The 24,978-nt window shown below is 51.3% G+C and overlaps 1 protein-coding gene across 3 annotated transcripts in view; it reads right to left on the minus strand.

Moving 5' to 3' along the window:
- The window catches only part of ATP2A3 (ATPase sarcoplasmic/endoplasmic reticulum Ca2+ transporting 3), a 61,917-nt gene that overhangs the window by 22,816 nt on the left and 14,123 nt on the right, over positions 1 to 24,978 (minus strand). For all 3 annotated transcript variants that reach the window (XM_071447977.1, XM_071447979.1, XM_071447978.1), the window contains exons 2-9: positions 17,371 to 17,388; positions 16,852 to 16,934; positions 15,557 to 15,661; positions 14,713 to 14,851; positions 11,757 to 11,837; positions 11,299 to 11,384; positions 10,245 to 10,709; positions 1,222 to 1,310 (exon numbers count right to left, since the gene is read on the minus strand). In XM_071447977.1, coding sequence (XP_071304078.1) covers positions 1,222 to 1,310; positions 10,245 to 10,709; positions 11,299 to 11,384; positions 11,757 to 11,837; positions 14,713 to 14,851; positions 15,557 to 15,661; positions 16,852 to 16,934; positions 17,371 to 17,388 — 1,066 coding nt within the window. The remainder of the gene's footprint in view (positions 1 to 1,221; positions 1,311 to 10,244; positions 10,710 to 11,298; positions 11,385 to 11,756; positions 11,838 to 14,712; positions 14,852 to 15,556; positions 15,662 to 16,851; positions 16,935 to 17,370; positions 17,389 to 24,978) is intronic.

A 24,978-nucleotide genomic window follows, 5' to 3' on the forward strand; every position in this document is an offset into this window, starting at 1 on the left:
CTAAAGCAAAACTCAGGAGCAACAAAAAATGTTGCAGACCAACAGAGTGGCCCTGAATGCAGCCCCCAGAGGCCAGGGGACACTGAGCTTCAGAGGTTGGCAGGCACAAGTTCAGCCCCTGGGTCCTCCTCAATTTAAATTGAAATGCACTGATTGACACCAGCTCATGACTTGGCTCAGTTTTTAATGGAGATTCCTAGCCAAGGATCAAATTGGCTCTATAAATATTCATGAAATTAAGTCTGTGGCTGAGATGAATTACAGCTGCTCCAGGGATGAGCAGAAGGGACCATGCTGACAAATGTGTCTGGGATCACTGAGCAAAGCAAAGGGGAGCAGAGAGTGCTCCCAGCACCAGCTGAGCTTCTCATCTGCCTTCTTGCTACACTGGGGGCCACCAGCTCCTTCCAAAGGAACAGGAATAAACAAATACAACAGCAGAGAACCCCATGTGTGTGATAACACTTGAGAGAAAAGCCCCCAGCTTGCACTCCCTGCCCATGCCTGCCCTGAGACACACCCTGCCAGCAGCAGGATCGTGCCCTGGGCACACCAGCCACGGCAGCCACCCCTGCTGTGGGCACAGGGCTCAGGGAGCACTGTCCTTGTGGGGTTTGAGCCATTTGCCAGTCCCCTTGAGCACTGCTGGTGGCTTCCAGACAAGCTGCCCACCCTGCATCCTGCTCAGGACAGGGGCAACAGCCACCAGTCAATACCCAAACTGTGCAGGCTCCAGAAACATGGAGAGTTACCTTCTGCTGCAAAGTGAAATAGATTACAGAGAGCAGTGCAGGTGTATCACTCGGTGAGAAATTTAGGGAAAATTTCTATGTGATGAAATTTCTATGCTCACCCCCATTCCCACATCTGTCATCTTCTCTGGTTCACAGGTGGCTTTGTTTTACTGGGATTGCTCACCAAGGGAGAGCCAAGGGTGTGGAACCCTCTGCTGAGCAGTGGGAAGGCAGAGCCAGGGTGAGCAGCACCCAAACCAAGTGAGGGACAGGGAAACACTGCCCTGGTGCCCATGGACAGCAGAGCTCAGCCCACCACCCAACACCTGCAAGCCCACTGGGAATCCCCATGGACAGGCCTGCAAACCACCATGGAAACCCCTCCTTTCCCCCCAGCCATGGCCATGAACCCCAGCCTCCCCCCTTCCCCAGCTCTGCTGCCAGCCCAGGGCCCCCCTGTGTCCCTGGGGAGGGGACCCTCACTCACATCTGTCCCTCGGGGGCGTAGGTGGAGCCGGTGATGCTGAACTCGTGCAGGCTGCACTGGCTGCCCTCCACCTTCTCCATGATGAACATCTGCCAGGGGGAGAGGTGCAAACACAGCATCAGGCAGCACATTCTGGGTACAGCCCTCGTGCCCAGCCTGGAAAGCCACCAGCTGGTGCTGGCCCAGTTATTGTAGCCCTGCTGGCACCAGGCTCAGGTGTCACAGACATCTTTTATGAAAAGTCCTTTCCTTGGGATTTTTCTCCTGATAAGCTGAGAATCCTCAGGAACAACATGTAACCAATGGTTATCTGCTGCTGTGGAATGCAACAGGTGCATCTGGGATTGGTCTCCTGTGGTTGTTTCTAATTAATGGCCAATCACAGCCCAGCTGGCTTGGACTGTCTCGGTCAGAGCCACAAACCTTTGTTATCATTCCTTCTTTTTCTATTCTTAGCCAGCCTTCTGATGAAATCCTTTTTTCTATTCTTTTAGTATAGTTTTAATATAATATATATCATAAAATAATAAATCAGCCTTCTGAAACATGGAGTCAGATCCTCATCTCTTCCCTCATCCTGGGACCCCTGTGAACACCATCACACTCAGGCCCATCCCTGGTCAGCCACTACTCCTGGCTGTCCCCAAATCCTTCCAGCTCTCCTCTGCCTTTGTGACGTTCACCTCCTCCAGCTCTTTCTGTCCCTAGGAGATGAGAGGTGCTGAGCCTGTTCCTAAGAAGGTTCCTGTGTTTTTCTTGGAGCACAGAAGGGTCAAGGTTTCCACTCCTGCCCTGGAAAGCCTCTGCAGGGCAGGATCCAAGCAGGGGTGGCTGCCCCTGTCACCCTTCCCAGCCAGCTCTCAGCCACCAGCCTCGTGCCTTGCTGGGATCACAGCTCAGCTCATTAATAAAACCCCAGAGAGCCATAAAAGTCCCCCACACTCTATTAATAGTGATTTTTGCCTCTCAAAATCCTTCCAGTTTTTCTTTTGCTGCTATAATGAGACAAATCCCTCAAACTCTGAAACAAAATGAAAATTCCCCTCTCCCCAAGCTCTCCCAGTCCCCCTTGTCCCTCCCAGCACAGCCCACCTTTGAGGGCAGCATCCCTGGGAACAAGAGCAGAGAGTTCAGAGATGCTCATTTCTGCTGCTTGTTATTTATGACCCACACTGAAGCCAAAAAGCAACATAATAAATAAGTAAATAAAGAAATAAATAAATAAAACTGGTTTGGCAAATGCATTTCCCTGGCTGCAGGGAGAAGCCAGGATTTAACCTGGATGCAGAGAAGTGCTGCTCTCCTCAGCTCCACGAACTTGCTGAGTGCCTCCAGAAAGCAGGTGCAGGGAAAACTGTTCCACTCCAACCTGTCTCAAAATAATTGTTTTTTACTCTATTTATTTCCTCTGCTTATTTGTGTTGCTCCCCAGGAGAGGGAGGCAACAGATGCTGGAGAAATCAGCAGGCATCACTCAGCAGCAGAGATGCAACAGCTCCAGTTACCACCCACTTCTCTGCCTTCCTCTGGCAACAAACAGAGGTTCACCTGCTATTATTATTATTAATTATTGTTAATTAATCATTGTTAATACAAGGAAATTATTGCTACTGCAAGGACACCTCATCAGTGCAGCCAGGCTGGCAGGTGTGAGCCTTCCCCACACAGGAGGGGTCCCAGGCATGAGCTTGGGGACAGGCCAAGCCACAGGGGCAGGTTCAGGGGAGCACCTTCCCAGCATGTTCAGCACCCCAGGGGCTTTTCCCACCTCCCTCTTTTACAGGTTTAGGTAAATCAAAGCATACATGTCCTGTGTGAGTGATTCTGAGCCCAAAACAAGCTCACCATGGCTTCCCAGCTACTTGCAGGTATCCTTTAGCCCTATCCTGGACTAGTGCTGATGCCTCAGGTTTTGGCTTTTATATTTTTCAGATTCTGTGCTGCTTTAGTGTGTGGGTCTGAGCTTCATATGAGGGGATGCTGAGCTCTGTGCACAGAGCAGGGAGACAAAACAATTCCTGCTCCAGCTGGGCACCAAGGACAAATGATCCAAATCTCAGGCCCAAGAACATAAACAATAAGAACTAAAGAGAGAAAAAAACAAGGGTGGGACTGCATGGGCTAAAGCTGGAATGGGACAATGAACTGCAAGATGCAAATGGAGCAGAACTGATCAAAGTGAGAGACCCCGTGCCCGGTTGTGCATTTTGGGACCATTTTGGTTCATCCTGGGTGCATTTTGGGACCATTTTGGTTCATCTTGGGTGCATTTTGTGACCATTTTGGTTCATCCTGGGTGCAGCCCTGGCTGGGCTCTTGTGCTGCCCAAGGTGGATGCATTGAGGAGATCCTTTGAATAAATCCCTGCTTTACTCTTTAGCTCTGTCCAGTTCCTGTTCTAGGTCAGCCCTCACAAGGCACCAGTGCCCTCAGCTCCTTTCCCAGGGCCCCTCAGGGAGGCCCATCAGCATCCCTGAAAGGTTCTGAAGGAAATAATGAGCCCAAGTGCTGCAGAAGAGGTGTCCCAGGTCCCCTGGAGGCACTGGGCTCCTCTGGCAGTGGGTGTAAGCTCAATAAAGAGAGCAAATCCAATTCCTTTGGTAACAACCCCCCAAAGATGACAGACCCAGAACCTGAGCTAAGGCACTCAGTCTGAGACACCACCACAAGGAATCCTCCAAGGCTAAGCACTCATCACCTTTTTTTGAGACATCCAACACCATCAGCTTTCCAGAGAGCCAAAATCTCCTGGCCTCCTCAGAAAATGGACTCCTGAAACACCAACCAGACTCATTTATGAAAAAGCTGAAAGCACCCACCCCAGCCTGATGGGTTTGCCTGATATGAGCCTGTTTGTTTTCAAATGCCCATGGCTACAAAACAATTATTGCTTTCACAATAGTGTCTTTCTTATTAAAAAAGGGAAAAGGGAAATAAAAACCCCACAACATTCCAAGCTCTTTATTTTTCCATGCCTTAAAAAAAAAAAAAAAAAAAAGGTGCTACATAACCCACAGCAAGCAGAGGTTATATCAAATTTCCTGCTGCTCCCAGCTTGCGTGACTGGACCAAGCATGGGGGCAGCCAGGGCACTGCAGAGGTGTTTGCAGGGGTTTGGTGTGATCAGAGGATCACAGAATGATTTGGGGTGAAAGGGACATTCAAGCTCATCTCATCCCACCCCCTGCCATGGGCAGGGACAGCTTCCACTATCCCAGGTTGCTCAAACCTGGCCTTGGGCACTTCCAGGGATCCAGGGGCAGCCACAACCTGTGCCAGGGCTCCCCACCCTCACAGGAAACACTTCCAGCCTCAAATCTAATCCAAATCTCCTCTCCTTCAGCTTAAAGCCATTCCCCCATGTCCTGTCACTCCAGGCCCTTGTCCCAAGTCCCTCTCCAGCTCTCTTGGAGCCCCTTCAGGCACTGGACAGGGCTCGAGGGTCTCCCCTGAGCCTGCTCTTCTCCAGGCTGAGCAGCCCAGCTCTCTCAGCCTGTTGGTGTTTTGTCAGATTTCCAGGCTGAGAAGTGGGCAGGTTTGTGGGCAGTGGAAGCAGTCCAGAGGAAATAGCTGTGCCTTAGGCAGTTAAGAGCAGAACTAAAGTTTCCATCACAGAAATAATAGAAATAATATCAGGAGCAATAGGAGGAGGTGGGAAAGCTGCAGCTCAGCTGGGGGCTGCTGACAAGCCAGGCTCACAGAGGGGCTGCCCAGCCTCTGTAGAGCACAGTGAACAGCAGCTCCAGCCAGGGGAACACAGCCAGCAGCACACCTGGGCTTCCCCCTGCCCTGAACCTTTTAAAGCCACACCAGTGATTGGGGGTCTAATGCAGCAGAGAGGCTGGAAGGAAAATGTAACTACATGCTCACACTACAGAGAGTGCACCCTTCTCCCAAAGGGTCCAGCATCACTCATCCTCTCCTGTCCCTGGATCCTGCCCAGGCTGGTGCTGCAGCACACAGCTGGATGCTGCTGCTGGGTATTTCTAGGAAGAAAAGGGCATTTGTGGCTGCAGCATCCCTGGAGCAGCTCATGGCAGAGCTGTGGGCCTGGGGGGCAGACAGGTGTGAAGGATTTATCTGCACTGAATTTTCTGCAGTGTCTTTAAAAGAACCACTCATGGAGAAAGGCAGGATTGCTGTCTGGAATTGTAAGAGCTGTAACCATCAGTCACTATTCCATCAACCAACCCATGGATCAGCATCATTTTCCTCCTGCACTGGAAGCAGCCCCAGCCAACCCACAGCCCCTGGGGAGCCCCAGGCAGGTCCCCAGTAATTAGGGACAGGTTTGGACAGACCACAGTGCTGAGCCAAGGCACAGTGCCCTGGGGACTGCACCAGGGATGGCAGGGATTGCACATCCAGGCTCTGCTACAACCTTTGTGCAAAATAAACCCCTTTCTGCTCCTGCTCCCCAAAAACACCAGCAGCCATCTCAGACAGCCAAATGTCACTAATCACCCCAAATGTCACTAATCACCCCAACTGTCACTAATCACCTCCTCCCAGACATGGGGTGCCAGCATCATTCCCCCCACCCCCAAGCCCACATCTCTTTGAGTCCTGATTTTCAAATGCCACCTTCCTGGAAAATTAAGGTAGGCTGCATAAAAGGCTGCTGCAAGTTTTAGGAGAGTGATTTAAACCTGTGAGAGCAGAGAGAGCTGTGATGCTTCTGTGTCCCTTCTCCTCCTGCCAGGCTCCCACTGCTCCCAGCTCCATGGTTATTTACAGGCTGGGGGGAAGCTGCTCCTGGTTCCTCCCTGCCCTGGGCTGGGGGATGTGGTGATCTCAGAGACCCCCAGGGACACAAACCACAGGTTTACTCTGCTTTACTAAGTGGGTTTGTGGCTTTGTCACTGTAACCTTGGGTGGACTTGAGGTCAGAGCAAAGTCTTGGCCATCCTGGGTGGACAGGATCACAAAGTCCCCAACACAAAGCCCCTCATTTTGGGTGGCTTTGGGGGACACAGATTGACCCCTGCTGAGCCCTGGGTGTGTCCTGGCTCAGACAGCACCATGGCCATGAGACCCCAGCACTGGGAGGGACCCAGAGACGTGGCACAGCTCCTGAAACCAGACCTGGGGCCTTTCCAGAGTCCCTTCAGAGCTCCCAGAGCTGATGCCAGCAGTGAGACAGTGAGCAGGCCCTGCTCAGCAGCTGTGCTCACCCTGTTAATGGGCAACTTAATGAAATCACACTCAATTAATACATTTCCCCAGGTTATTGATAGGGTTTTCTGGCTGTTCAGCCCATGGCTGGGTTGGCTGTTTGGCACAGGAGCGTGTCCTGGGCACATCAAGGGCTGCCCAGCACAAATATTTAATATTTACCCAGCTGCCACTCACAGGGCCCAGCAGGCAGCCCTGTCCTGCCCACGTCAGCATGGGAATCCCTGTTAATTAAACATTAACAGCCCTGGCTCTGTCCTGGGGCCAGCCCTTCTCCCAGTGCTGTGCCCTGGGAGCCAGGATCCAGCCAAGGGAATAAACAGATATTGGTACAGGATTAAGGGGAGATGGGCTGGAGGATACTTTGACTTTTTAATTGCTCTTTTTTTTGTTGTTGTTTGTTTTTTAAAGTTGCTGAGCTCATTCTGCAGACAACAATTGATGCCAAAGCCTTGTGTGCCACTGCCCCACTCCATCCCTCTCCTGACTGTGCCACACTGCAGGGATGGGGACACTTCTCCCCAAGTTCACAGAGCAGACCCTCTGCTGGGAAGTGGTTTGGGTCACTCCTCCTCCTCCTCCTGCAGTGGGCAGAGCTCAGGAGCACTGAGCTGTGGGGTCTGAACCCCCTCAGCACTGGGGTCACCCTGCCCTTGCTTTGCTGCATCACTGGCTCTGAAAATGGGGCTGGAGGGAAGCCCCTCCTCGTGTGAGACATGGGCAGTTTGGTTCCCTCCTTTGTTCCAGCCCTGCCTTGTTCTACACCATTCACAGGGCAGGAATACCAGACATTTCCATCCATCTGCAGTTTGTGCTGAGCTGACCAGTGGCCAGAGCCTGTGCCTGGTTTGCAGCACTGTCACAGCTTCCCACCACACTATCTGCGTGTCACAGAGGAGGGATGTTGGCCAGCTCCTTTTTTTTTTCCCCACAGCAACACATTTTCCAAGGTTCTCCTATAAAAACAACACGCCAAAGGCATGTAAAAAGCTTTCCTGACACTCATGGATTAATGGGAGAACTGAGAAGTGCTCAGATGGTCCAGGCTTTCCTACCAAGTCACCTCTCCACAGGGCCAGCCATGTGGGAGCAAAACTCTCTGGTAGGTGAGGAGCCTTCAAACCCTTCCCCAAACCAGCCCAGGGCTCCCTGCACCAGGAATGCCTTTCATGGGTCCAGGTTTTGTAACTTTGCATGGTGCAGGATTTCTCACTGGTTGGGTTAAAAACAGGGGGAAAAGAGCAAGAGAGCAGAGGAGGCAGATTGCCATCAGCTCTGTCTCAGTGTCACATCCCAACAGGAAGAAACATTCCCTGGAAAGGGGCTCCTGAAATATATTGTAATTAGGAAATAGTTGGCTTCTGATTGTGATGGCATGAATTATAAAATCTCTATTGTCTCACCCTTCACATGAGACTGAAAATAGAATAAAAGTTTTTAAAACACCTCTCTGTCACAGACATATTTTATGAAAAATCCTTTCCTTAGGATTTTTTCTCCTGAGAAGCTGAGAGGCCTCAGAAACAAAATGTAACCAATGGTTATCTGCTGCTGTGGAATGCAACAGGTGCATCTGGGATTGGGCTCATGTGGTTGTTTCTAATTAATGGCCAATCACAGTCAGCTGGCTTGGATACTCTGGTCAGTCACAAGATTCTATTATCATTCCATTCCTTTCTATTCCTTGCTAGCTTTCTGATGAAATCCTTTCTTCTATTCTTTAGTATTGTTCTAATATATAATTTTCTTTTAATATAATAATATATTAATTTATATAAATTATATATAAATCATATATTATTTTATAGATCATAAAATAATAAATCAGCCTTCTGAAACATGGAGTCAAGATTCTCATCTCTTCCCATGTCAGGGTTGTCTGCAACTTTAGTATAGTTTTATTATATCACTTTCTTTTAATATAATAATATATTTAATATATATGAATATTATATATTTATATTTAATATAATCATATATTAATTTATTAAAATTATATAAAAATCATAAATTATATATAAATCATATAAATCATCATACATATTATTTTATACCATTTATACAAATTTATATATCATTATGATATATTATTATATAAATTCATAAATGATTATAAATTATATATCATTATGATATAAAATTCATATATCATTATGATATAAATTCATATATCATTATGATATTTTATCATTATATCATTATGATATATTTTATGTATCATAAAATAATAAATCAGCCTACTGAAACATGGAGTCAAGATTCTCATCTCTTCCCATGTCTGTGACAGAGAGGTGTTTTAAAAACTTTTATTCTATTTTCAGTCTCATGTGAAGGGTGGGACAATAGAGATTTTATAATTCACGCCATCACAATCAGAAGCCATCTATTTCCTAATTACAATATATTATAATTGTTTCTTGGCCACACCATGCTCTAAATGCCTTAAAGCCAATCATCTAAAACAACCCCTCGTGGGTGCTACCACAATGCACCTTTCATAGTTCTATTTCTCCAAAATATCCAGTCTTATTTGCAAGACCATCCTTTGAAACTTCTTTCTTCCTCCATTTCTCTCTCAACAACATCTCTCCTATTCCATGGCATTTCTAAGTCAGCATTTCTCATCTCAAGGTTTGCACACAGATGCACACTGTGTGGGACTTCTGTCAGGCCCTGAAAACTCTCTACAAATCCATTTCCCACCCTTAAGAGCACCCCATCCTGTGCTGATGGGCTCTGTGTCCTCACCAGAGCTGTGTGGTGGTAGCAGTGTGGGGGTGAGCAGGGAGGAGGGTCTATAGGAAGCCCTGAGGGTTTATAGGAAGCCTTGAGGGTCTATAGGAAGCCCTGAGGATTTATAGGAAGCCTTGAGGGTCTATAGGAAGCCCTGAGGGTTTATAGGAAGCCTTGAGGGTCTATAGGAAGCCCTGAGGGTTTATAGGAAGCCCTGAGGATTTATAGGAAGCCCTGAGGGTTTATAGGAAGCCCTGAGGGTCTCCAGGGGTCAGAAGGGATCAGGGCTTCTCTTGGCTTGGGTGTAATTAGGAAACTCACTTTTAGCAGCACACAAGATTCTCATCTCTCCCCACGTTGAATTTGTCTGCAAATTCAACCCCTCTCAGTTTCCTCATCTCTGATCCAGAAAATGGCTTCACCCCACACTCCAGCCTCTCCCCTGCCCCTCCTGCCCCAAGCCTGACTCTCACCTGGCACACAGACATCTGGGTGGTGGTGAGGGTGCCAGTCACCACCTCTCAGTTCCCCCATTTCTGATCCAGAAAAGGGCTTAACCCCACACTCCAGCCTCTCCCCTGCCCCTCCTCGGGCCCAGCTCTCACCCTGCACACAGACATCTGGTTGGTGCTGAGGGTGCTGGTCAACACCTCTCAGTTATCCCATCTCCTGGCTAGAAAAGAGTCAAAGCCCCCACTCCAGGCTCTCCCCTGCCCTGGGATCTCACCCTGCACACAGACATTTGGTTGGTGCTGAGGATGCCGGTCACCACCTCTCAGTTTCCCCATCTCTGATCCAGAAAATGGCTTCACCCCACACTCCAGCCTCTCCCCTGCCCCTCCTGCCCCAAGCCTGACTCACCCTGCACATGGACATTTGGTTGGTGCTGAGGATGCCGGTCACCACCTCTCAGTTATCCCATCTCTGATCCAGAAAAGGGTTTAACCCCACACTCCAGCCTCTCCCCTGCCCCTCCTCGGGCCCAGCTCTCACCCTGCACACGGACATCTGGTTGGTGCTGAGGGTGCCGGTCAACACCTCTCAGTTATCCCATCTCCTGGCTAGAAAAGAGTCAAAGCCCCCACTCCAGGCTCTCCCCTGCCCTGGGCTCTCACCCTGCACACGGACATCTGGTTGGTGGTCAGCGTGCCCGTCTTGTCGGAGCAGATGACCGAGGTGCAGCCCAGGGTCTCCACGGAGGGCAGGCTCCTGACGATGGCGTTCTTCCTGGCCATCCTGCGCGTCCCCAGCGCCAGGCAGGTGGTGATGACGGCAGGGAGGCCCTCGGGGATGGCGGCCACCGCCAGCGCCACCGAAATCTTGAAGTAGTAGATGGCGCCGCGGAACCAGGAGCCGCCGTGCACGGGGTCGCTGAAGTGGCTGATGTTGATGACCCACACGGCGATGCACACCAGGAAAATCACTTTGGAGAGCTGCTGGCTGAACTCATCCAGCTTCTGCTGCAAGGGCGTCTTCTCCGGCTCGGTCTCCACCATCTGGTTTCGGATCTTCCCGATCTCGGTGTACACCCCCGTGGCGATGACGATCCCTACGGCCTTCCCAGCTGCAATGTTGGTGCCCTGGAGGGCAGGAAGAGAGCAGAGTGGATATGTGGGCATGAAAACTCTTGGTTTGAGGAGGGAAATGGGTTGGTCTTTGTGAAAGGGAAATGGGTTGCTCTTTGTGAAAGGGAAATGGGTTGCTCATTGTGAAAGGGAAATGGGTTGCTCTTTTTCCCCCTTTGGTTAAGGGGAAAATGGGACACCTTGGGGTTTTTATATAAACCCACCCCTAAGGAGCAGGAGAGCCCTTCCTGAGAGCTGTAACCCCTCGAGGACTTGGCTTCTGCCTGAGAAGAACATGAGAAGGGAGGAAACCCAAATTTGCAATAGCTCCAGGCTCACCACAGACCTCTTCCCCATCCATAATGCATCCTGCTTGATGGAAAAAGTGCTCTGAGATTGCCCAAGGTATTTAAAGGCCCCATGTGCCACAGCCCAGATGGAATCCAAATGAAGCAGGTTCTTATTTTTATGGATTTGGGGCTCTTTTTATGGATTCAGGTCTTATGCATGCACTCCCTTTCTCTGCTCAGAGATCTCCCACACCCACCAGCCTCTGCACTTTGGAAAACCACAGGAGAGGTGGGGTCAGGTGTAAGGGACTTACAGAGAACAGCATGTTCTTCTTGTCCTGGTTGACAGCCCGGGGATCAGGGATGGGGTCAGCATGTTTGATCACCGACACCGACTCCCCTGCCAAGACAAGAGGGGACAGATGGACCACCCATGCTCCCTCTCCAGCCTCAGCTCATCCCTGTTCCAAGCCTGCATCACACAGTGCTCTAGAGCAGCACTTTGCCACCAAACCATCCAAACATCCACCATGGGGATGTCCAGCCCCACAAGTCACACAGGAAAGCCCCAGGCTTTGTGCTCTGCAGGAAGGACACCCAAGCACCAGACACATCTCACCTGTGCTGTGGCTTTGAAGACCTGGGAGGGTTCAAGCATCATCTAAATCTTGCTCTGCCACCCCAGCAAAGCACTTATCCCAGCATGAGTTGCAAGGCTGGCCTCCAGAAGGCAGCAGGAGGAAGCTGTTGCTGCCCACAGGCCCACACTCACCTGTGAGGATGGACTGGTCGACCCGCAGGGTGGTGGAGCGGATCTCGATGATCCTGATGTCTGCTGGCACCTTGTCCCCAACTGCAAGGACAAGCACAGCAGCTTGTCAGGTGGCACTGGCAGCAGCCAGCACCCCGGGAATGGGGACAGCAAACCCCCAGCTGAGCCCAGCCATGGGCAAGGGCTCCAGCCTGGAGCAATGAGGGGTGCAGCCCCTGGCCAAGGGTCCTGCACTGGGACACCTCATTTCTGCATTTACAGCTTTGTTAAAAGTTTCATTTTGTCTGTCTGTAATTACAAGTCTGCCCCAGCCAAACCCTGGTGGTGCCCTGCCTGCTGTGCTGCATCCATTCCCTGCCATGTCCCTGCCTCTCCTCTTCCCAGCAAACTCCCCCTGAACCCCCATTTGCCTCTTTCCTGCAAAAAACCAGAATATCCCCAGATTGAAGCAATCTGAGCTTCCTAATACCAGTCTAACCCTGCTTCAGGTTGCTGTGGGCTGACTGGAAGCTGCTAACAGTGGAAAATCTTCTGTGTCCAAGACAAACAACCATCCCTGGCTCTCCTGGCACGGCACAGTGGGCACAGGTGAAAGCTGCCCCATCCACTGCCACCCAACACCACCCTCCAAGGCACTAGTGCTTCCTTAAAAAAAACATTTTAAGCTGCTTTTCCTGCTGGGTTTCTTCCCCTTGGCTCTTCCTCCTGCTCCCTTATCGTCTGGACACAGGCATGCTCTGAGTTTTGGAAATACTGAGGGGAGCCCTGGCTCCCAGCCCCTCCCATCCCTTACACAACACTGCTGGCCTGGCTGCTAACGATGCTCTAAAATCCCAGACTTTAACCAGTGCTTCCTCCCGGGGCTCATAAACCCCCCCAGAGCAGCAGGAGGGGCTGGCACTGCTCCACCACCCAGCCAGTTATTCCAGCTGCAGATCCCAACGCTCCAGGATGCAGCAGCAGCATCTGCCAGACCCCCCCTGCTCCCTGTCACACCTGTCTGGGGGTGCCAGCACAGACCTCCCCAAAACATCATGCACAGACTCAGACTCTGCATCTGTCCAAGGGGGCTGGAGCATCCCAGAGGGAGCAAAGAGCTCCTCTCCCCCTGGGAAAGGCAGGAGGACTTGCAAACAGGAGCTAAACCTGCAGAGGAAAACTCCTGCAACATCTGGGGGCAGAGAGAGCCCTGGTGGCTCTTGCTCCAGGGTGCACAGTGCCTTCTGTAGGGGACACAGTCTCAAGCTACCTCAGGGAAGGGATAGGTTGGATATAAGAAAAGGTACAGGTTGGATATTAGGAAGAAATTTTTCACCAGAAGAATAATAAAGTACTGGAATGCTCTGCCCAGGGAGGTGCTGGAATCACCATCTCTGGATGTGTTTAAAGAAAGCCTGGACATGGCACTGGGTGCTACAGTCTGGTTGAGGTGTTGGGGCATAGGTTGGACTCGATGATCTTGGAGGTCTCTTCCAACCCCATCATTCTGTGATTCTTATCCCACAGGACAGACCTGGCCTGGCCATTAGCCAGGTACTGACCATGTGCTGACCCCCCCAGCACCACAAATCTCCCCAGAGAAAGAGGGGAAAACAGGGGGACACTGCCTGGCTGTGGTCACTGGAACTGCCTGAGCACCACAGGGGTCACAGCAACCTCTGGTGCTCCCAAAGGGATGCTCTGCCTGCCCTTTTTGGGAAAGGCAAAAGCTGCCTGCACCAGGACTCACCTCCATGGCCTTGTCACAAAAGGGCAAAACTCAGCTGGGTTTGAGCAGCCTGCCAAGTTCCAGCCACCCCCTCCTTGTCTCAGCCTAACAGGTTTCCTGCTCCCTGCTGCCAAACTCATTGCATTTGCACATGCAAACAGCAGCCAGCCCCTCCTGCCTGTGCTGTCACACATCCAGGGCATCACCTGGATGTCCCTGGCAGGTTCAAAGTTTTTCCTCCTTGTGTGCTCTCCTATCAGGCACCTGACAGCACCCTCACCACTTTCCATAACCTCCTAAACCCACAATTTGCTAATAATTTGCAAAAGCCCTCCAGAGAGCACAGCTCTTTCCATTCCAGTTGTAATGCTGATTGTGCCATTAAAAAGTAATATTGGGCTGCTGATGGGCAGGCAGTATGCACTTGATTTGGGGAAAGATGGCAGAATTGTATTAATAATTCATTAATTTAATTAAAGACCAGGTCAGCAGCTGGACTGCATTGTCAGAGCTGGTTTGGGAGTGCTGCCAGCTCACCCAGCTGAGGATCTGGCTTGCTTGATCCTCCCTCCACAATTTTTTTATTCATCTTCCAGCTGAAGCCCAACTTGAAGACATAAATAACAGCAAGCTGGCTGGGCAAGGAAGGGATTGCAGCATGTTTCCACCAGCAGGGCCACGAGGAGGAAAGGAGAGGATTAGTTTTGTGGCTCTGGGGGTTTATGGCATCATTTTAGGAACAAATAAAACAGAATAATTGGAATGAATCCTCCTCAGCTCTGCTGGGGCAGGCAGCAGACCCCCAGGCAAGCTCTGCTGAATGCACAGCTCCAACAGAAGGGCTGGGGGGTACAACCCACCCAGAGGCAAAATCACCCTGCAGCTCATCCCTTCTGCCTGTCACCCTGTCTGGATGAGCAGCCTCAGCTCCCAAGGAGACCTCCCCACACAGGGGCCTGCAGCAGCACCCGTGCCCTATCCAGGGATGTGTGTGGGAGAGCAGCTTCCAGAAACAGGGAATCTCAGTGGAAAATTAAAAGTTCTCCTTGTTCTTCCAGAAAAAAAGAGAAACCCTCCCGAGTCCCAAAACCCGCGTCAGAAATCGACATTTTTTTTTCTCTTCTCTGCTGTTCTCTGCTGCCTGATGCTCAGGCAAAGCCTTGGTGGGCTGAAGAGCCTCAGCTTTGGGGATCCCCTGGCCAGTCCCACCTCCCCATCCAGCCCCAGCCCTGGGGTGGTGGCACCCACCTGCCACCTCCACGATGTCGCCGGGGACGATGTCGCGGGCGCGGATGCGCTGCACGCCGCTGCGGTCGGCGCGGATCACCTTCCCCATCTCGGGCTCGTACTCCTTCAGCGCCTCGATGGCACTCTCAGCATTTCTCTCCTGTGAGCAGAGAGGAGCAGAGCTGATGGTGCCAGCAGGCTCCTTCCCCACCCACTGCAAAGGCAGGAAAACCCAGCCCCAGCCCTGGCTTTGGAATCCATTCACACCACGCATGGGACAAGCACCTTCAGCCTCTCTCTGCAAAATGGTTCCTGCTGGTTTAAACCACCCCAGGTCCTGGACATTGCCTGGACCTTTGGGGTTGATCATCTCATTCTTGGTTTGAGAAGCAGTGTGTCCCAACCAAATGCATTTTTCCCCATCCAGCAACCTCACCTCAGATCAAGCTGCAGATAAATAAATGGCCTTATAACGAATAGGCAGAAAAGAGGAGCATCACTGGCTGAAACCATCACTGGCTGAAACCATCACTGGCTGAGGGACACAGTGAGGTGAGGGGCAGCAGCCACTGTGGCTTTCTGGTGGACAGAGCAAAGACCTTCCCTTGGAAAATGCATTTGGCCCTGGCCAGGAGACAAGCAGTTTTTGCCTGGATAAGTGCAAGATAAGCTCCAACCTGCACGAATTGCCAAAGACTGAAAGAACCAGCCAAGAGGCAGCCATATGTGCAGGGCATGGGGAAGCATGGCCAACATGAAAACTGAACATTTGGAAAATTGATTTCCAGGGGCGTGAAGCAACCAGACCTTTAGATGAAGGCCCTGAGCCTCATGGAGCAGACCTGGGGGGCCAGCTGTGCCTTACCTGCCACACCCCCACCACAGCGTTGGCAATCAGGATCATGATGATGACAATGGGCTCCACAAACGCCGTCGTGGTCTCCTCCCCTTCTTCAAACCAGGCCAGGATCTGGTGGCACGAGAAAAAAAGGAGCACAATGTGGTTCAAACCAGAGCAGCAACAACTTAAGATGGATGATGGAAAAAGAGCCAAACCACAGGTGGTTATTTTCTGGAGAGGGAACAGCCTGGAGATGGCCAGACCCACATGGTTTGGTCAAAGAGTGGAATTGCCAGGTCCCACTGCTGGAGCCTCCCGTGCTCTGCTGGGATAAGGTGAAGCACTGAACAAGTGGGGCTGGAGCAAACAGCCATGCAGTGCCTGAATGAGTGTCTGCAGCAGGAAAGCCTCTTCCTCTGTGTTCAGTGCTCCTGTGGGGACACCATGGCCATGAGCTGATGAATGGAGAGACCAGGCAGCACTGCAGCCCCTCCTGGGCAGGAGGTCAGTGAAGCAATCTGAATAATCAGTGCAGTAAGAGCAGCCCTGAGAGCAGGGACTGACCCTGTGGCTGCCACCACCCTGAGCCCCCTCTCCACCCCAAAAGGCCTCATACCATTGTACAGATGAAGCACACACACAAATGTTTCCACTCCATTTAACTGCTCATGGACCTGCACTGTGTCAACACAGCAGCACCTCTCTGCTCTGTCACAGAGGCACTGGCACAAGGACCTGACCTCTGGCACAGGCTTCACACCTGCTTTACCTGCATTCACTTCATTGCATGTTGTTTTGGGAATGTATTAAACCCCACAAGGGACCAGCCTTCCCCCTTATCTACCCATGGGTCACATCCTAAAGGAAGAGACAGGAGTCTCAGCTTTGCCATCCTGCTGCCAAACACACTGACTTACACTCAAAAAAAAACCCCAGCTGTTCTCAAGCACCTTGGTGGGAAACATCTCCTCATGCAGAGATGCTCCCAAGGTAGATTGTGGGCAAAACTGCACTGACAGTTCAGTCCTGGGGCACAGCAAACCAGGCTGAAATCATCAGCCTGGAACAGCCCCCTGTAAACAGAAGGCAGCCCAGGGAGCTCTTTGATATCACTCTTGGTGCTTTTTGATCAGCATCACTGAAAAATCCTCCAGTCCCATCTTTAGGCAATGCAGTGATGTTGCCACCATGCCCTACAAACCACTGCTCTGCTGCTGCATCTCCTTCATCCCACAGGCACCTGCCCTCCTTTCCTCTTTGCATGTCACCTGGGGCTCTGTGTGCCCCAGAAGGTGCCACCCCAAGCTCTGGGTACTCACAAAGGACAGAAAAGCTGCCATCAAAAGGATGCGGACGAGAAGGTCTTCAAACTGCTCCAGTACCAGCTCCCAGAGGGACTTTCCTGGTGGGGAAACATGAAGCCAAGCACAGTCAGTGCTAAAAAAAAAATCCCCAGAAGACAGGTAAACCACTGAGGCCCTAAGACCCACAGAACCACATCCCTGCTTGCTTCAGAGCTGCTCTGGTGCCCCTTGGCCAGGGGCATTGGTGAGGACATGCAGCACTGTGGGGGCTTCTCTCTAAAATGAAATGCTTCCATTTCTGGCACTGCCCTGCTTTTACTGGGTCTGGTTTTAAAAATCCTCTGTGTTTCTATTCACAGAAGTAGCCTCACCACCACAGGAAGCTCTACTGTCAGCCCAGCTTTCTCTGGGCTCAGATTAAAAGACCAAGATTAAAACCAAGATTAAAAGACCCCAAAGATTCCCTCTGCCTTGTCCCCAGCACACTCCACCCAGACTCAAGGCATGCACTGCCACCTCCAGCCCATGACTTACCTTCTTCTGCAGGGAGCTCTGTGGGTTTTCATCGACAGCCCAAGGAGCACAATACAGCAACAAATGATAAAAATAAAAAGATCATTAGTGATTTGGACCCAGGCCAGCAATCCCTTCCCTTATGCCTCACTCAGCATCCCAAAATGCAAATTTTTCTGCACAAATTCCCACATCAAGGCAGCTTGTCCTCAAACTTCTCAGTCCAACACCAAGTGAGCAGCCCTGGAAATTTCATTTCCCTGCTGCAAGTGGCCCCAGCAGCATTTGTTCCTACCCTCAGCCTGCCTAAAAAAATATTCCTCAGGAGCTGCCCTCTCCAAATCCAAGACACAGAAGTGCAACCATCCCATAAAATGCCCTGCCAGAAACCCAATACAGCCCCACTGGGGACTGTAACTTTCAGACCATATTTCCTATTAATCTGTTGTACTTTACAGCCTGGAGCGCTCTAGGAAACAAATCCAAGGGCGATGCTCAGCTGCTCCAAGCTGTCCTCCTGAAGCCACCCAGGGGGTGCAGAGCTTCCATCCACATTGCTGCCAGCCAAACCCAAGCCCAGGCACCTGCAGAACCTCAGAGAAACCCAGGGGCTCCCAAGAACCCACCCCAGATTGCCCAGGATTCCCACATCCCCAGGAGGTGACTGCGACCTTCGTGTGCAGCCATGGGTCCCACGACCACTGGACAAAGTGATTCCCTAAGATTTGAGCATTTATATTTTCAAAATATTTCTACTCCTGCAATTCTTTAGTGTTTAGTCCAAACTCCATATAGAGTGTTAGCGACAGCTTTCCCATTTTGGTCAGACAAAGCAATTCCTCTCTAGGCCTGGGAATCAAGGATTCCCTCACTGCCTCAGGCCCCAAGAGATGGGAACAAAAGTGATTTGGGGGGAGCAAACCTGGGATAAATTACTTAATTACCTGAAGCTGTAATTGCAAGATTAACACCCAATATGCAAATGGACCAAATTTATAAAAATATGAAAACCTGTGACCCGCTGTCCATTTTGGGTGTAGCCCCTGGAGGGCCTCATCTGCCCTAAATGTACCTGAAGGCCCTTCAATAAATACAAATAAACTGCTTTTTATTCTCCTAATTTTGTCTGGCCTCTGTTTTTAGGTCTCAAAAGGCATCAGTGCTCAAACCCTGGTTCCCTCCAAGGGAATCCTCCTGCTCCTGGGCAGCAAGGGGGGAGCTGGCCCTGCTGTGGGCAAGGCTGGGCCCAGGACTGTGAGGTCCTCACCCAGGGAGGGCTCAGGAGGCACTCCCCTGATTTTGGGGGCTCATGGGTGCTTGTCTCCACTTGCCCCCATCAGAATTCCAGAGTGGTTTGGGTTGAAAGGGACCTTAAAATTCACCTTGTTCCACCCCCTGCCATGGCAGGGACACCTTCCACTTGACCAGGTTGCTCCAAGCCCTGTCCAGCCTGGTCTTGGACACTTCCAGGGATGCTTCCAGCCACAGCTTTTCAGGGTAACCTGTGCCAGGCCCTCCTCATCCTCACAGCGAAGAATTCCTTCCCATGTCCCATCTGACCATACTCTCTGTCAGTGGGAAGCCATTTCCCTTATCCTGTCACTCCATCCCTTATCCAAAGCCCCTCTCCAGCTCTCTTGTGGCCCTTTTAGGCACTGCAAGGGCTCTGAGGTGTCCCCAGAGCCTCCTCTTCTCCCCAGATCTCTCAGGGCTCTTCTGCACCCCATGGAGCTGACAAGAAACCCCTGACAGCTCTGGGTTAACAGTTAGACTCAATGAACTTGGAGGTTAACTTAATTCTATGATAAAACAAGATGTTTCTCCAACTCCTTGTGTTTCTGGAGGGAATAAGGGACCAGATGAGTCCAAGAGGAACCAGCCTGAGGCAGACACTGATGCCCCAGCACTGTGGCTGTCTGCAAACACCCCCAGCCTGGAGCCCCAAGTGAAAGCAGGAAGTGAAACCCGCTCATCTGTTTTCCATCACCTATTTTCATTCAGAGGAATGAAAAAAAAACCCCAAACCAAACCTACCTTCACTAAACCAACCAGTGAAAACAAGAACCCTGAATGTGCCCATGCTTCAAACTGTACCAGGTCCTCAGTCCTCACAGACAGCCACCATGAGCTGTTCTAAACCCACATTCCCCTGGGTCAGGCTGCTCTGATCCCTGCCACTGTGAGACACAGAGCAGCACACAATGCTTATAATTATTTTTATAGCAAAAAAAAAAATTAATCTTGGAGCACCTTTAGCATTTCAAGTCACTCTCCAGAGCGTGTCAGAGCAAAGTGGCTCCTGCCCTCTCACAGCCAGCTCCTCTCCACCCCCAGCTTCCTCTCCCCAGCCCAGAGAGCCTCCAGAATTAAAAGCAGAAGAGATCTGCTGCTGCTATTTCCACCCAGACTGCACTTTAGGGGTGCAAGAGGACTGAGGGCAGGCAGGTGCCCTGGGGGAGGCAGCTGGGGCTCCCCCAGGTCCTGGCTCAGCTCAGGGGTTCTTTCCACCCAGAGCAGCCACCTGGAACAGCCCAGGGCTCTCAGTGCTGTCCCACACTGAGTTTGCACGAAGAGTGGCAGCAGCACCTTCACAGGGCTGGGGCTTTGCATGAGATCTTGATGAAAGTTCACCAAAAGGGGTTTCTGTGAACTCAGGAAACGCACACAGGGGCAGGCAGCTGAAAGCCTGTGGTGGCACAGTGACACTGCCTCCTGTCACCAGAGCTCAAACACAGCAGTGCTGCTGCAGGCACCTCCCAAACCCCCCAGTTTGATACAGGCAGCTCCTGCTGCCAGTGACTCCTTCCTGCACTCTTCAAGTGGCAGCTCAGCACCAAACACCCAGAGAAAAAGGGCTGAAAGTCACAATAAGCCCATATTTTTGGGTGTGAACTGATAAAAACACACTGGAAAACAGGAAAATTTGGGGCTGGAGCTTCTTCCTGACACATCCAAAGTCTTACTAGAAATAAGAGGGTTTGGTACTCCCCAAGCCCCAAGTTCTGTGTGAGTCAGCCCCATGGCACCAGCAGTGCTGCCATGTCCCATCCTGCAGGGAAACCCACCACAGGCAGGGGACCAGGAAAATCCCAAATCTATCATTCCCTTGGGACAACATGGTGAGTGCAAACAGGCTGACATGGAAACTCCTGGCTGGCACCTGAATAGCCCCTTTAACCCCCCCAATAACCCTTTTGAAGGGTGGCTCAGCACAGAAACCCAGCCCTGGGCAGGAGCTCCCAGCCAGAACACAAATGCAATGACACCACCAAGGGTGGGAAGGGGCAATGGTGGCTCAGAGAATCCCAAAATGGGTCACCCACATGCACCATAAATGCCTCTCCAGCTGAGCAGCCCCACCACAGGACCTGCAGCTTGTGGGCACATCTGTGGCTCCTCTGCTCCTGCTCTCCTGCATGGCAGCTTTGGAGAGCAGAGCCAGGAAAGTGGAGATATCCCCTCACAGCTGCTTCTTCCTGTGTGCCAGGTGAGGTTTGCTCACACCAGCAACAGCCACTCATTCAGGGCTGCTTCAAAAGGCACCAGAAAGATCAAATAAACAAGATGCAACCCCCCTCCCATGGCAAACACCACTGCTTTGCTGTTCCTGTCATTCCCCAGCGTTCACCCCTGCTCCAGCCCTGCCCTGCACTTTGCAAAAGCCCAGAACCCTCCTGGCTGGGGGATCCACTGCCCCAAAAATAAGCAAATTCAGTCAAATTAAGCAAATTCAGCTGTCACAGGGCCATTCCCTCCAGCAAAAGAGCACTGTCCCCTCTGGGTTAAGGCACCACCACCACCTCTGAGGGCTTTGCCTTGCAGGGACACATCCACAGCTCCAGGGATGCTGAGCATTTGCAACTTGCTCTGAGCTTGTCACATCATGACATCTCTCCTTGCTGTGCCACCACATCTGTGGTGATGTTTGGCCCATACCAGGCTGCAAAATATCCACACAAGATGCTCCAAGGGCGTGCAAGGAGCCCGGGCACCCTGAGAGCCGTGGGGCTGGCGTCGGGCTGCTCCAGCAGGAGGTGAATCTCCAGCTCCTGCCAACTCAAACAGGGCAGGCAGCCCACAGCTGGCGCCTGCAGCATGGCAGGGCACGGCAGCCAGGTGATGAAAAGGTAAATAAACAGTGGTGCCACCCAGGAGCACAGCACAGGCACTGCCCAGGGCTCTGGGACAGCCCCTGTGAGGGTGTTCACTTCACAGGGGCCTCAGGGTGAGGGAAGAGATGAGGATCTGACTCCCTGTTTCACAAGGCTGATTTATTATTTTATGATATATATTCTATTAAAACTACACTAAAAGAATAGAAGAAAGGATTTCATCAGAAGGCTGGCTAAGCTAAGAATAGAATAAGAAGGAATTATACAAAAGCTTCTGTCTCAGACAGAGAATCTGAGCCAGCTGATCATGATTGGCCATTAATTACAAACAACCAACATGGGCCAATCCCAGATGCACCTGTTACATTCCACAGCAGCAGATAACCATTGGTTACATTTTGTTCCTGAGGCCTCTCAGCTTCTCAGGAGGAAAAATCCTAAAGAAAGGATTTTCCACAAAAGATGTCTGTGACAGCCCCGCTCTCCTGGCCACAGCAAACACACACCAGGACAGGCTGGCACTGGGGGAGCTTCAGGGAAATGTTTGAGCTTTTCCTGCTGTAACAGGAGCAAAAAAAGCCCTGGAGCACATCCCTGCACAGCTGGTGTTTCTCCATCCTGCACTGATGCCACTCTGCTTTGGGGGAAGTGAGGAACAAGGTGACATCTCAGAGGCCAACATGTGACAAAGCAACCCCTGGTGCACATTCCAGTGTACAATCCACAACAGCAAACATCCTGAAATTCCATTTTCCCTCACCATTTCAGGAGCTTCCCTGGGATAAAATCAGATTTCCCTCATGGGAAACCCTTCTGCCCCCAAATGATGTGGGAAGAGCATGATGCCCTCTGGGAGAATAATGATGAGCATCACGTCCAGGCTCAGCTTTCTGCTCTGAATAACTTAATTCAAGCTATATTTCTATGTTGTAATCACTTTTTCTTCCCTGCCTTTAATATCTTTTCCCTTATGCAGGGAAGGGGAAATGAATGTGCAAAATAAGGGATGCATCCAATTCCTTTGGACTCTGCTGACAGGCAGTAAAGTAGCAGTGAAAAGGGCAAGAAAACCCTGAAACAACCCCAGCTGGGAGAGCAGCTCCTGTCCTGTGACACAAAGCAGGAGCCCAGGCAGGGCTGCTCTGGGATCCTTCCACCATCCCACAAGACAGCAGGCAGGATAAACTGTTATTTTAACTGGCTGCCTTTCCCAGGGCTGGCTGCAGGGATGTCTGCTCTGCCTCAGCCCTGCTGACAGCCAGCACTGCACACCTCCACTCCCCACAACTGCTGGGGACAGGCTTTGCTGGGGTGTTTTAACTCACACTCAGCCCATAAATCCCACCTGAGGATGGAGAGCGGGGCTGCTCCTCACCCTCGAGGTGAGAGGTGTGAAAAGCAGCGTTTGGGAGCTGTGTGCCTGGGGGTTTCAGCGTTATCTGCATGCAAACACTCAAAGCCTGATGGTGCTAATGCTCCCAGAGGACAAAACTCAGTGATCCAAGGGCCTGGCTGTGCATGACTTAACTCACCCACACCACTTCCTGTTGGGAAGGATGAAAGTTTGACAAGAAAGTCTCACAGATATGTGTGCTTAGCAGGAAGATTTTTAAATTTAGAGTCTGATGAAGGAATAGAGATGGAAGCAAGTTTTGATATAGAAGAAAAGAATTGCTGAGCCAGTCTTGCTGGATAACCAAGGAGGCAAAGGGTGTGTGAGTTAGAAAGGGTTTTTATGACTTAGAGCAAAGGATAAACCCACCCCAAACAAGAAGATGTTTTGACCAAGCAGAAAGAGAGCACAGGCAAACAAGTCAGCAAAGTTGCCAGTAGAAAAAAGGTCTCAGAATTTTCCACTGCAAGAAAACTGAAACACAGCTTCTAGCTTAAACTGTAATGTACCAAGTTTTAGTGATTGGAGAACAGTAACATGAATATGGTGATTACAGCAGTTATGATCGGCTGTAGATAATAGTAAAGGTACAGATTGGTTCTACTGCATTAAGATGCTCAGCTAAGAAGAGTCTATAATGCATTGTAACCAAAAGAAAAGTCTAGAATGCATTGTAACCAAAAGAAAAGTCTATAATGCATTGTAACCTAAACTCAGGGTCTCCAGGCCTGCCTGCAGCTGGAGCTGACAGCTGTGGGCACAGCTCTGTCACCCACAACCCTGGGCTGCTGGAACATCTTGGATGTAATAAACTGCATTTTGGAGACTGCCTGGAGTCCCACATCTCTCATTCAGGCTCTTACAACTTCCCTTTCTGCACAGCTCCTGAGCACCACAGCATCCCTGGAGCTGGCCCTGCCCCCTGTGCCAGGGGCTGGGGTGGCTCTGCTCAGGCACAGTGGCCCCCTCAGGGTGCAGCTAAAGGGACCCTGCCTGCTTCAGCCTCTGCCCCCACATCCCACGTTTGGAGGAGCTGGGGCTGTTTAGCCTGGAGAAGAGGAGGCTTAGGGGGGACCTTATTGCTCTCTACAGCTCCCACCCTCAGACTCACAGGTTCTGAACCCAGCCCAGCACCATTGTTTCCCCCCAGGACAGTGATGGGGTCCCAGTGGAGAGCTGGGGGCACCAGGCACCCACTGCTCAGTCAGAGGGGAAAGCTGAAAGCTCATTTGTTCCTATTTTGGCCAGCTGAGCTGATCTCAGCAGGTCAGGGACGAGGAAATGCAGTTATCCTGAAGGGAGGTTGGAGACAGGTGGGGTCAGTCTCTGACAGAGGCAGAGGACACAGTCTCAGGATACGGCAGGGAAGGGATAGGTTGGATATTAGGAAGAAATTTTCCACCAAGAGAATAATAAAGTACTGGAATGCTCTTCCCAGGGAGGTGCTGGAATCACCATCTCTGGATGTGTTTGAAGAAAGCCTGGACATGGCACTGGGTGCTACAGTCTGGTTGAGGTGTTGGGCTCGATGATCTTAGAGGTCTCTTCCAACCCCATCATTCTGTGACTCTGTGATCCCCACGTGCTACTGCACCAGTGTGGGGGCACACACCCCCCAAAGCTCGCTTAGCCTTTCCCCAGAGAGCCCCAAAGGTTAAACCCCTCAGGCAGGCGGCCCCCCAAGACCCAGCAGGGTGAGGGGCTGTCCTGGGGCACCCCCTTGGCATGGGGGGCACTGACTCTGAGCAGCCAGCATGGAAACCCCAGCCCTGGGGGGGCACAGCTGCAGGGAAAGCCCCAGGCCTGCAGCCAGCAGCATTTCCAGCTGTGCTGAGCCCCTGCCAGGCAAGGAGCACAGGCAATAACCCTGCATTAAAAACCACCTCAGGGGTACAGGCACAGCACTGGGGGCACAGAATCACAGACTGGTTTGGGTTGAAAGAGAACTTAAAGATCATCTTGTTCCAACCCCCTGCTTTGGCCAGGGACACCTTCCACCATCCCAGGTTGCTCCAAGCCCTGTCCAAGCTGCCTTGAACACTTCCAGGGATGGGGCACCCATCCCCATCCTTGGGGAATGCCACAGCCAAGCCAAGCCCTGCTTTGTACCACAACTGGGGACAA

The sequence above is a fragment of the Agelaius tricolor genome, unplaced genomic scaffold, assembly GCF_023055355.1.
Source record: "Agelaius tricolor isolate 1412-34295 unplaced genomic scaffold, bAgeTri1.0.p SCAF_25, whole genome shotgun sequence".
NCBI classification, from domain to species: Eukaryota; Metazoa; Chordata; class Aves; order Passeriformes; family Icteridae; genus Agelaius; species Agelaius tricolor.